This window comes from Desmodus rotundus, chromosome 7 (assembly GCF_022682495.2).
Source record: "Desmodus rotundus isolate HL8 chromosome 7, HLdesRot8A.1, whole genome shotgun sequence".
Classification (NCBI taxonomy): domain Eukaryota; kingdom Metazoa; phylum Chordata; class Mammalia; order Chiroptera; family Phyllostomidae; genus Desmodus; species Desmodus rotundus.
The window spans coordinates 37,281,997-37,293,919 of NC_071393.1; the positions used below are offsets into that span (position 1 = coordinate 37,281,997).

Genomic DNA, 11,923 nt, shown 5'->3' on the forward strand with positions numbered 1-11,923 from the left:
GCCCAGGTTGACTGCTCAGGCTTTATTATTTCAAGCCTGTCTTCCTGGAGGGGCAGAAAGCAGGGAACCCTATTGTTTGGAGCCATCTACTGGAGGCATGAACTCAAAGGCCATTGAGGAGCTCCTTCTTCCCAGGGAAGAGGTGTCTCCTCCTTCCAGGGCCTTCAGTCTGGGGCATTTTTGAGAAGGATTGGCCCTCAGGCTGAACTACGCTGATTGTCCAAAGGCAGCCAGTGGTGACTTCCTGGTGTGGGGCAGCCCCTCCCCTCCTGGCCCACACTCACCTGTGAACTCTCTGGAGTCCACTCCCACATCCTAGGACGCCTCAGTTCCTCAGCTTTGAAAAGGCCTCCTGTGTCCAGCGTCCTTTCCCAGAAACCGACAGTTTACGGTAATGCTCAGAAACTGGCTTTCAGCCTTGAGTGAGTCTCCGAGTCCTCCCTCCCACTGTGCCTTCTTAAGGGTGGGACCAGAGGCCTAATTCTGCCTGGCATCCACATAAGGTGGATTGATTTTCTTCCGGCCCAGTAACAAACTGAGCTCAGACTTCTAGGAAAGACAGCTAGTGAGACTCCCTCCTCTGGTGGCTGCTCCAGAACACCTGTCTGAGCTGCTACCTTGGGGCTGCAGTGTCTTCACAGCCTCACCCCCGAAGAGCAGGGCTAGTCTGGGGCGGCAAGCAGAGGCAGCTGCCCTGGGTACGCTGGAGCTGGTAGGGAAAGGGGTTCCCTTGAAGCCCCCCTTCCCAATGTGGACCTGTTTCTTCTTAGCAACCAACAGATGCATGGGAAGACGACTTCTCTGAAGAGTCCCGTGTTCTGTGCAGAGAAACCGGACAGGGTTCCGACATCTCAGGACTCCAGGTGAGGCCCTGCCACGTAGGACAGGCGTATGGATGGGGGTGGGAAGCCCTCGGGAGGTGACCTGTTGGAAATGGGACTGTAAAGCTGAGTGAGGATGTTAGGCGGATCCTAGATTGCCCAGGGCCTCTTCCTCCCACTCCCAGGCCTGACCCAGTGCACTGGGACCTAGCAGAGTCCCAGCTTCTCAGGTTACCAGCCTCCTGCCCACCTGTCCTCAGGCCAACTTGGCTAGGACAAAGGTTTGCGTTTCAGCACCTCCCCATTCTCCCCCAACCTTGGTAGCCTCTGTGAGGTCAGGTGAGCCTGCCGAACACCTCACTGCAGAGCTCCAGGCCACCAGGAGGAGGCTGCTGGGAGGGCAGCCCAGCTGGGATCATGGCCTATGGTCAGGCCCCGGAGCTGTGAGTCTGACACCACCGTCTCACCCACTCCCCAGACGGCTCTCTTCCCTCCCTGTGCCTGCTACTCCTTTATTCTTGAGTCTGTTCCCCCACTTACCCCTTGGCCAGAGAAATAGGAAAGGGTTTTTGACACCCAGGGGTGGATGGCACCTAACCTTCGCTGGGAGATCTGAGCTCAGGCTGAGCAAATCTCCTGGGGTCGGGGGTTGGGGCACTGCTCACAGCTGTCTGGAGGGAGGGGTCACTGGGACTCCTTTGTGCGGCCCCTCTGTGCAAACAGGAGCGTCCTTCCCCAGGGTCGAGTTGCTCGGCTGCTGTGCTTATCACTGTTCTATAGTCCCTAGAGAAGGGCCCTTCTCCAATCTCTGCCCCGAGCTTCTGGCTTGAAGCCAGGGCAGAACTGGCACTGAGGATGCATGGGTAGGGCTCGAGGGTTCCTTGCCCCTGGAATGGAATGTCTCCTTTGCAGTCTGCACTGGCCAGAAGGCCTGAAGGGTGAAGAGATAAAGAAGTACAATCGAGAAGGGGTAAGTGTGTGAAGGCCAACTTCTTGCTGCCCAGCAAGGGAGGGGCCCTGGGCCACCTGAATTCGGTGACTGCTTGCTCCTTGGCCACCAGTGCACCTGAATGGTGTCCCCTCCTGGGTGGGAGTGGTGCATTTCCCTTCCAGGCACAGGCTGCCTGGCAGCACCCAGCGTGAACAGGGGACAAGCTATGCTCGGAACTCAGCCCTCTACACCAGCTGGCTACTTAGCAGCCTCTTTATGCTCAGTCCCTGGGGGGCCTGCAGCATGACCTGGTGGCTGGGGCAGGGCCCCTGGGGTGTGTGATCTCCCAGGACTTCTCAACCCCAGCCCCTGTGTTTGCAGACACTGCTGAGTAAATACAACCAGCAATACCATAAGCTGTTCAAGGACATCCCCTCGGAGGAGGCAGTTCTCAAAGGTGAGCTGTCTCCCCTGCGTGCCTGGGCAGGCCCCTGCGGTGCCCGAAGCCCAGGTACTGGCCTCGCGATTTAGAAATGGGAACTGGCTGCCTTTTGGATGTGGTTGGTCCGTTTTTCTTCAAAAGTGTGAGAAGACTAGGCTGGTTTGGGATATGAGGTTGAACTTGTGAAAGTTTTCTTGAGGAAATGTCAGGGCTTCCAAATCTTATATCTATTCTGCTGTTATCAGTGACTATTGTTTCCTGCTCAGGCCTCTCCCTGAGCCTGTGGCGGTCCTCTCTGCAGGCAGGGCAGGCAGGGCAAGGGATTTTCCCTGAGGGAGTGAGAATCCAGGCTCGGGGCACTGGGGCAGAAGCCTGTCCAGGCCCTTTGGGGCGTGGATGGAGGAGAGGAAACATCTAGCAGTCAGCGGGCATGGGGTGGTGGCAGTTAGAACTCGAGGGGCACTGGGGACGGGTCGTTTGGGACGTGGGGGTCTGAGGAGGACCGTTTCTGAGGCTGGACTCTGGACTGGGGCTTCCTGACTGACCTCGCTCATGGCGGTCTTCTCTCCTGCAACTTCCCAGTGTGCTCCTGCGCTCTCCAGAGGGACCTCCTTCTCCAGGGACGGCTCTATATCTCCCCCAACTGGCTCTGCTTCCATGCCAGCCTCTTTGGCAAGGATATCAAGGTAGTAAAGACTGGCAAGGTCAGCTATAGTCCAGTGAGGGTCCAGCCGCAGCCCAGGGGCACACCTTTGCCCACGCCTGTCTGCTGCTTGCTGATTGGGTGAGCAGCGGTGCTGCGTCCTGCCTGGTGTCAGTCCTGCCCCTTCCAAAACAGGGGCCCCAAATCTAGACTCTGCATCTGGCCTGAGTTGGGCTGAACAGTTCACAGCCAAATTGTTCTGCCTCTGAAATACCTTCAGAATCAGAGTGGGATGTCACACTTAGGGGCAGCCAGAACTGTGGTCAGGGAGTAGCTCAGGGAAGCCCATCACTGGGGTAGAGGCTCAACAGCGCCGCCAGCCGTGGCCTCCTGGATAAGAGGGCGAAAGCGGGGTCAGGGAAGGGAGGCCTGCGCGGGAAGGGGAAGCTCCGGATGCTCTCTGCCGCGTTGGGCCAGGCTTCTCCACCGTACCAGTGCGTGGCTCCCTGCCGGCTGGGGCAGGGGCTCGGTGCCAGAGCACAGGGACAGTGCCCCTGGGAATGAGTCCTGAGAACAGCGTGTTCCGCCCCCCCCACCCGCAGGTGGTCATCCCCGTGGTGTCTGTGAAGATGGTCAAGAAACATAAGATGGCGCGGCTCCTTCCCAATGGCCTGGCTGTCACCACCAACACGAGCCAGAAGGTGTGTGCGTCTGACACCATCACCAGTCCCCTGTCCCTGCCCTGGGGGCGCACAGCCTGGCTCTGTCTCTCTCCCAAGTCTTCGCTCACCCCAACCCCCTTGTTTTCCTTCCTTGTCCCAGTACGTTTTTGTGTCGCTGCTCTCCCGGGACAGTGTGTATGATGTGCTGAGGAGGGTCTGCACTCACCTACAGGTATGGGGTTCAGGAGCAGGAGTTAGGCAGGGAGGCTGCTCAGGCCTGGACTGAGGTCTTGGGAACGAGGCTCTTGGGGAGATCGGCCCATTTCTTCAGCACAGAGAGGCCATCCTTGGACTGTGTGCATTTGTGAGCATGTCTCTTTGGGACTTGGTGCATCCCCATGTATACGCCCTCCCTTGGGCTTCCTCAGTGTACAGGCAGACAGCAGCATGGGCTGCTTCTCTGGATGCCTGTAGCTCCCTCTGGCCTAAGGTGTGGAAGGGGGAGGGGTGGCAGCAGCTCCGGAGAGTAGGTGCCTTGGACTTGCCCCTCTGCCCCAGCATTAAATCAGGCACCCCTGCAAATGCTGGGAGCTAGGCTCCATCGGATCCAAAACGGAGGTAGAGCTCTCTTAAGGCACGTTAACGCCTCCCCATGGCTGACCGTGGCTGTTCCAGATGGACAAGTGACCCCTATTCCCTTTCCTCCTCAGCCTTCCAGCAAGAAGAGTCTGAGTGTAAGAGAATTTCCAGAGGAACCTGAGTGCGAGTCCCTGGTGAGAGCTGAGGCTGGGAGCAACCACTGCTGGCTTGAGATTGCCTGTGGCCTGGACGCTCAGGCCTTCCAGGCAGGGAGGGGCCCCCAATGCACGACTGAGGCACCAAGCACAAGAGCCAGCAGCCATGCTGTGTCAGGGGTCTCCTGGACCCACCACACCCCATACCACGCAGAGCCACCAAGTCCTGGGCAGATCTGCTGGCTTTGTGAGCAGAACAGATATCCAGCCCCCAGAACAGTCCAGATCGGGTCCCACACCTTTACAGGGAGAGAACCAGTGACCTATCCTTTTTCCTTTAGCAAAGTCAGGAAGGCCTTTTAGAAGATAGCGATATCCCTGGAGAAGAACTTCGAAGGCCATCAATGTAGAACTGAGACTCATTTCAGACTTGCTGAGATCCCAGCAGTTTCCTTTGCCAGCTGGGGTTCTTCTGGGCAGGCAGAGCTGAGTTTTTAGAGTGGAGCTGGGGGTGGAAGTGGCCCCGTGGTGTTTGAAGCCTCCTTCAGTAACCATTAAGCAGTCAGCCAAGCATGCAATATGCACAATACCGTGCAGCGAGACAGAAGGTGACGTTCCCGTTTTTGTTGCCGGGGACCTTCAGTGCCCACTGCCAAGATCAGTGACGTGCTTAGGCTTTGCGCCCAGATTAGGAGTCATGACTTATCCCACCTGAGACAGGGTGTGCTGAGCCTCCTCGAACTCAGCTGGCCTGACCACACACTTGGGTGGTCTCATGTCTTGGATCCCCCTGTGGCTCTATACTGGCACTCTGCAAAGACATTGTTCCCTGGAAGAGCAGCTGGGCACAGCAAGAGAGCAGATAGGAGAGACCGTGGTTGCTCTGCCAGTGGTTCCCCTCCTGGGTGCCTGCTTCCATGACATGCTGGGCATCTGTGTTGGTAATATGTGAAGAAAGCTTTGACAAAGCTGGCATGGGCCCCTGAGGGCAAGTAAGATCCCAAGGGCCATGATGGGACAGCTTCTCCTGCTTTCTCTGCAGGAAGTCCTCATCCCTGAGATGAAGTGGAGAAAAGTGTGCCCTGCCTCTAGGTCCCTGTCCCTCCCAGACAGCATCCCTTGTATCCCTCGGGCATCCATGGGCTCCCCGGACAGCTCATTCCCCTCCAGGAAACCTCCGCGGTCTGGTGAGTTCAGGGGGCTTGTCCACAGCGGCGGTGCGCAAAAACCAGGCTTCTCCCCTTACTTCTGTGAAAAGGGACCTTCACAGCCAGCAGGGCTTCTGAGAGCTGTTCCCTTCTTCCTCCGAGAGTCTGTAGGGCAAGCCGAGAGTCCAGCTGGGGCCCTGCCTGTCCCAGGAAGGAAGGTGACCAACTGCTCTCTTACTGCAGAAAATGCTGTCTGTGAGCAGGAGGCACTGGCGGGGGAGCCCAGGAGCAATGAGGAACTGAAGCTCTGGAATTACCGGCTCCTCAAGGTCTTCTTTGTGTTGTAGGTGACGGTACTGGGGTAGGGGGCAGACCCACCCGGCTGTCTGGGGGTTTGGAACAGGGGCCCTGGTGTGTGGGGAGGTCACAGGAGCGAGGGGAAGAGTTGGAGTCAACTGGAAGCTCCTGGGTGGTGTCTGGAGGTCACCGGGCAGGCCCTTCTGTGGTGAGACAGAGTATCTCTAGTTTTTATTTTCACAGCCCTGTAATTTAGGGTTAAGGCTGGGCACAATGAGGAGGGCAGGATATGAAACTCTGGGAAAACGGACAAGGCGCCGTGCAGAACTGGGAGGGCCGGCATCAGACAGACTAGGGGAAAGCCACTATTAGGGCAGTTCCTGGTACCCCAGACTGGTCTGTGACCGCCTGAGGACCAGTGGACGGTGAGCTGGATGGGATGTGTCACCAACGCCCAGCCCCTGGCTTCCTCTCATCTAGCCTCGTTGCCTTTCCCTGGCTCAGCTGGCTGGGGCCTACCCCCTTAGAGGGCGATCTTACTCTGCCAGAGGAGGGGCCGGACCAGGGTGGCTGGTGAGAGGGAAGGCAGGAGCAGCTGAAGAACCCGAACTCCTGCTGGGCCTTGAGGACACCTCCAGGGACCCATGGGACTCAGTGTGCCAAGGGTTCTGTAATTCTTCCAGTTGCCAGAGGAGCTCAGTCCCGCTCCCACTTTTGGTGAGCCTCTAAAAATGCCCCTCTTCTAGAAGAGAGATTCAGCCCCGCTGCCCCTTTCCCTCCAGGATCTGCTTCTTGGTCCTGTCTTCATCCTACCTGGCATTCCGCATCTCCCGGCTGGAACAGCAGCTCTGCTCCCTGAACTGGGATGGCCCAGTCCCTGGGCACAGGTGACACCCCCTTTTCTTCCCAGTGCCTCTGGGATTCAGGGCTAAGGACAGGGACCAAAACCCACAGCCAGGCTGCTTGTTACCCTCGCTGGGCTGGCCCCAAGCAAGGTCGGGCAGAGTGTGCAGGGTGCGCAGACCCCACCCGACTCAGTTTACGAGGGCAGGAGGGGAGGCTTCGTCGACCTTTCTACCGTCTAGGCCCTTTCTCTGATCTGGGCGTCTCTCCTGTGTGCAGGTAACGGCCTCTTGGCCTCTGTCCTCACTCTGCCCAGAAGAATGCCTTGGGTGCTAAGGGCCCATCAGTGGCCCCCTTGGGTCCACGACGCTGCTGCTGTGCTGGGACTGACTATGAAGGAAAATGGCCCAGAATCCCTCCTCTTCCCCCGACTCTTCTGCTTCCTCTAATGAGTGAACTGAAGTACCTGTTTAAAAAGCTCCTATGATTTCTGAACTCAGACAAAAAGCCAGGTTTTTAGAACCAGCTGAAGCATCCTGTACACTAAGCCTCAGCAACCAGTTCAGTGACAAAAAGTTTACCTTGTTCCTCGGAAAGACTTCTGGCACACAGGCAGAGCACTAGGGCCACCAAGGGACAGAGGCCAATGCTTTGACATGTGAGAGGCAGCTCTTTGTCACATGGCTCAGTCCGGTGCTACGACAGAGGCCAGCACCCAAACCACGAGTGTGGGCTCTGTTCTGTCCCCACTGCTGAGAGTCCCTGCTCCTTGGCCCACAGAACTTCCCTGCAGGGGTCCAGGTGCCCACCCATCAGGCCTAGGGCAGACTGGAGGGAGGTGGGGGCAAATTTTGAAAGGGGAGAGGGAAGGGCCTATGGCCAGGACTCCATCAAGAAAGGAATATTTGCCCTGGCCGGTGTGGCTCAGTTGGTTGGAGCATCATCTTGGAAACCAAAAGGTTGAGAGTTCTGTTCCCAGTTGGGACACATGCCTGGGTTGCAGGTTCAGTCCCCACGTGTGGGAGGCAACAGATCCATGTTTCTCTCTCACATCGATACTTCTCTCTCTGTCTCTCTCCCTCCCTTCCTCTCTCTCTCCCTCCCTTCTCCTCACACTAAAATCAATAAGCATGTCCTTGGTCGAGGATTTAAAAAAAGAATACTTATGCTCTGTGCTGAGGCTCTGTCCTGTCCCCTCATGAGGAGGCTGGCTAGCCCTGGGTGGACACACCGGAGCAGGGGCAGCGTCAGGGGCTGCGAAGGGGAACAGAGGTCTAGCATTCCCTTCCTGGTGGGACAGGGCTGGGCCTTTGATCGCAGACCGATACCAGATCTCCCCCTGGTGCGCATGTGCATTTCCAAAGCGCCGCAGGTGGGAAGTAGGTGTGACCAGGGTGGTGGCTTTGATCCGAGGTATTGCTTTGTACTCTCTGCCTGACTGCCTGCATCTTAGGTGTGGCCAAGAGCAGCCTGTCGGGGAGGCCTGGCTGGGGACTGGGCATGATGCCTGCATCACCTGTAGCCACTCCATAACCTCTGTTCTCCATGGAAAAGGTGGAGGTGTCCAAAGTGGGCCTGGTACAGCACAGGGACCAAGGCAATCAAAGAGAGGGTACCTTTGGGGACAAGAGAGGGAGAAGATGGAAAGTGTGAACAGTTGTGGCTCGGATTTAGAGACTCCTCCTTCTCTGTCAAGGTCTCCTCTAGTCTGAAAAGCTGCTCTGTACCTCAGAACTCCGGCCTGCTCTCCCCGGGGGCCCGCCCGCTACCCCAGTGACTTGGGAAGTTCTGTAAGGGCTGCAGTGAGGCCGGCAGGATCAGGGAAAGTCGCTGGTGATGAGGAGAGAGGTGTCAGAAATGGCCCGTTTCCTATTTTCAGACGCCTGAGAGGTTAACTGGGGAGAGGTCCGAGTGGAAATGATTTACTACAGAGCCGTGACCGTCTGCCCTGTTCACGACAAACCCACATGGGGACTGGAGGGACAGACAGTAGGACTCTCCAAGCTCAGTCTGCAGGTCTCGAGGGTCTAGGGACCAGGACTAAGCTTTGAGCCTGGCCTTGCAGGTTGCTTGCACCGCATCTGTCCGTCTCAGGTGAAACTCACTGTTCTGTGCCCCTATAGTGCCACACTGGATGAATACTCACCCTTCTTTGGAAGCCAGCCCCCCTCATCACTCCTTTTCTCCTGGTCTGGGGGACATAATACTACATTCCCTAGAGTCTCCCCTCCCTGGTCCTTGCTGCAGGGTGGGGAGAGAAGACCCATTCTCTGAGCCTTGCTAAGGTGACCCAGAGGCCCCGAGAGGTGCCACGTCGTAGTGGCTGTGATGCTGACGAGCATAGCCATGTCCTGGGCTCAGAAAGGGCGAGAGGCATGCCACAGGGCAGGCGGCTTTGGAGGCCCCCTGAGGCCCAGGGCTCTGAGTGATATGGGTGTGCCTGCCCCTTTGGAGGGTCCTTTCTCTGTTTTTCCCTTTCGCCCCCCAGCCTGGCTCTCTGGGGCCAGAGTACCTTCTCTTGTGCTCACTTATAAACCGCGTGTCTTTATACAGACCTGCTCGCATCGGCCCACGTTCCTCTAATACCCCTGACAGTTTGGTTCAACTATTCTTGGGTTGTTTCACTATGGCATTAGCCTTTGAAAATAGTTTTAAATAAACAAATTCTGATTTTGCTAGTGTCCTGTGGTATGGAAAGTTCATCTGCATCTTGTGACTGCTCGCTAAAGGTGCTCTCACTCACATATCTGGCTCCAGGGAGAGTGAAAAAGCCCAAGTCGCTCCTGGAATCCCAAGTACTCTGCAAACCTCACAGGACTTTAGCTGAGCTAACTCATGCTTCCGGCACATGGCAAAGGGGAAGCATGGCCACAGCAAACCACCACGGTCTGTCTCTGCTGGGGGGACATGGAGGAGGACTCCCCATTTCTCCAGGGCAACTCTAAAGCAATGTCCTTGGTTTGAATAGTGCTGTGCTTCTCAGTACTCGGGCACTGAGTACCCAGGAATTAAAGCCCAGAACTGGGCACTAGAAAATTCCTGTGATCTTTTCTCTGATATCAAGCCTCGTTTTGGCAGGTTAAACTCCAGCTGGGGCCACCCGTCACCTTGCTTTCTCCCTAGATGCCCCCTGTAGTAGGAATTCACTTACTCTGTAAATATGGAGCCCAGACTGTGTGCCGGGTACTATGCTGGGCCCTAGACTGTCGCCGTGGCCCTGTTAGGCAGTATCTCCGCCCCCTCCTTGGCACTTGCGTTCCCTGTGAATGCAAGCTCCAAGTAAATATGTAAACAAATGCGGTAACTGCAGGTTATGATTAAGTGCCAGGAAGGAAAGATACAGTGATAGGAGGTTAATGAGGAAGATGGCTCTAGATAGGTGGTCAGGAAAGGCTCTCCGAAGTGACATTTAAGCCGGTTCTTAAAGAATGAGGAGCCAGCCATGGGTGGAGCTGAAAGGCGAGCATTCCTGGCAAAGGGATCAGCAACTACACAAGGTAGGAAAGAGTGTATATGTCTTTGAGAAAGAGACCATCTACATGTCTCTAGGATACTAATTAAGTGGTACAGTGACATGAAAAGAGGTTGAAGAGGTCAACTCAATGACCACAACCAACAACCCTGTTTAAAAATGGGGAAAGGGCCCTGGCTGGTGTGGCTCAGTGGAGTGAGTGCCAGCCTGCGAACCAAAGGGTCGCTGGTTCGCGTCCCAATCAGGGCACCTGTCTGGGTTGTGGGCCAGGTCCCCAGTAGGGGGCCTGTGAGAGGCAACCACACATTGATGTTTCTCTCCCTTTCCTTTTCCCTTCCTTCCCCCATCTCTAAAAATAAATAAATAAAATCTTTAAAAAATGAGTAAAGGGCCTTGACCTGTGTGGCTTAGCTGGTTTGGCATCACTCCACAAAGTGAAACATCAGCAGCTCCTGGTCAGGGCACATGCCTGGGTTGCGGGTTCAGCCCCCATTCGGGGAGCATGCAAGAGGTAACTGATCAGCGTTTCTCTCTTACATTGATGTTTCTCTCCCTCTTTCTTTTTCCCTCCCCCGTCCCCCTCGCTAAAAATAAATAAAATCTTAAAAAATAAAAATGGGTAAAGGACTTGAATAGACATTTTTCCAAAGAAGACACACAAATGGCAAGCCAGCACATGAAAAAATGCTCAGCATCACTAACCATTCGGGAAATGCAAACCAGAACCACGATCAGGTACCACTTCACCTCCATTAGGATGGTCATTGTCAAAGAAACGGAAAACAACAAATGTGAGTGAGGATGTGGGGAGATAGCAACTCATATTCTGTTGGTAGGAATGTAAAATGATGTAGCCACTGTGAAAAAGATATAGCAATTCTTCAGAAAATTAAAACTAGACCTGTTTTGTGATCTAGTAATACCACTTCGAGGTGTATACCCCAAAGAACTGAAAACAGGGTCTCAAACAGCTATCTGTACATAAATGTCCTTAGCAGCATTCCCGCAACAGTCAAGAGACAGAAGCAACCCAAGGTCCATCAACACGAGTGGGTGAGCAAAATGTGGCATGTACATGCAGTGTTATTCAGCCTTAAAACGGAGGGGCATTCTGACGCCTGCCACAACATGGGCGAACACAGAGGACATCATGCTCAGTGAAATACGCCAGACACGAAAACAAATACTGTGTGATTCTACTTACACGAGGTACCTAGGGTGGGCAAATCCACAGAAACAGAAAGTAGAGAGGTGGTTGCCCAGGGCTGCGGGTAGGGGCGTGGACAGTTACTGTTTAATGGGCAGAGTTTCAGTTTTGCAAGATGTGAAGAGTTCCCGAGATGGGAGGGAGTGATTGTTGCATAGTAATGTGATTGCACTTTAAACTATGAAACTATACATTTAAAGTGGTTAAGACAGGACATTTTATGTGTATTGTACAATTTAAAATTAAAAAATTAAGAGGTTGGAGGGTAGACAGGAGGAGGGAGTTTGGGTTTTATATAATCCCCGGGTACTGCAGCTCCGATCTGAAAGTTTGGAGCTGGTAGCATCACTGGATGCAGAAACCAAGTGCTTCCTTTTGCTAAAGGAGATACACCTGTGGACGTAAAGTGCGGGAAAACACGGCTGATAATCTACATGTACCCCCTTTCCACTATTCCCAGGGACTGGTTTATAGTAGCAGCATTGCAGAGAGGACATTCAATTTTATGTTTATATTTTTAAGTTGAAATGAACTAAGTATAAGGGAGAAACAACTGCCTTAAGTTTGGAGAAAGGGAGAGAAAGAATTCATATATCTATGCACTGCAGGAGCTCCAGTCTTGCAACAAGGGCTGTAGCCAGATGTGAGGAGGCGCGGGCATTCTAGTGAGAAGGGCGTTCAGGAATGAGGGCAGCTGGGGAAAACGGTTCCCTGGGAGGCGCC

General features: G+C 54.8%; 1 protein-coding gene across 5 annotated transcripts in view; it reads left to right on the top strand.

Moving 5' to 3' along the window:
* GRAMD2A (GRAM domain containing 2A) overlaps window positions 1-9,179 on the top strand; it is a 33,166-nt gene extending 23,987 nt beyond the window's left edge. The window contains exons 1-12 of one of the 5 annotated variants that reach the window (XM_045192931.2): window positions 534-698; window positions 771-863; window positions 1,734-1,791; window positions 2,134-2,209; window positions 2,777-2,880; window positions 3,440-3,538; window positions 3,660-3,731; window positions 4,210-4,272; window positions 5,276-5,420; window positions 5,625-5,724; window positions 6,461-6,565; window positions 6,801-9,179. In XM_045192931.2, the coding sequence (XP_045048866.2) occupies window positions 781-863; window positions 1,734-1,791; window positions 2,134-2,209; window positions 2,777-2,880; window positions 3,440-3,538; window positions 3,660-3,731; window positions 4,210-4,272; window positions 5,276-5,420; window positions 5,625-5,724; window positions 6,461-6,565; window positions 6,801-6,804 (909 nt within the window). In that variant the 5' untranslated portion in view covers window positions 534-698; window positions 771-780 and the 3' untranslated portion in view covers window positions 6,805-9,179. Of the gene's footprint in view, window positions 1-533; window positions 699-770; window positions 864-1,146; window positions 1,792-2,133; window positions 2,210-2,776; window positions 2,881-3,439; window positions 3,539-3,659; window positions 3,732-4,209; window positions 4,273-5,275; window positions 5,421-5,624; window positions 5,725-6,460; window positions 6,570-6,800 lie in introns of those variants that run through there. The other 4 variants (XM_045192928.2, XM_071221929.1, XM_045192929.2 and 1 more) reach the window with 4 other exon arrangements.
* The last annotated feature ends 2,744 nt before the right edge of the window (window positions 9,180-11,923 follow it).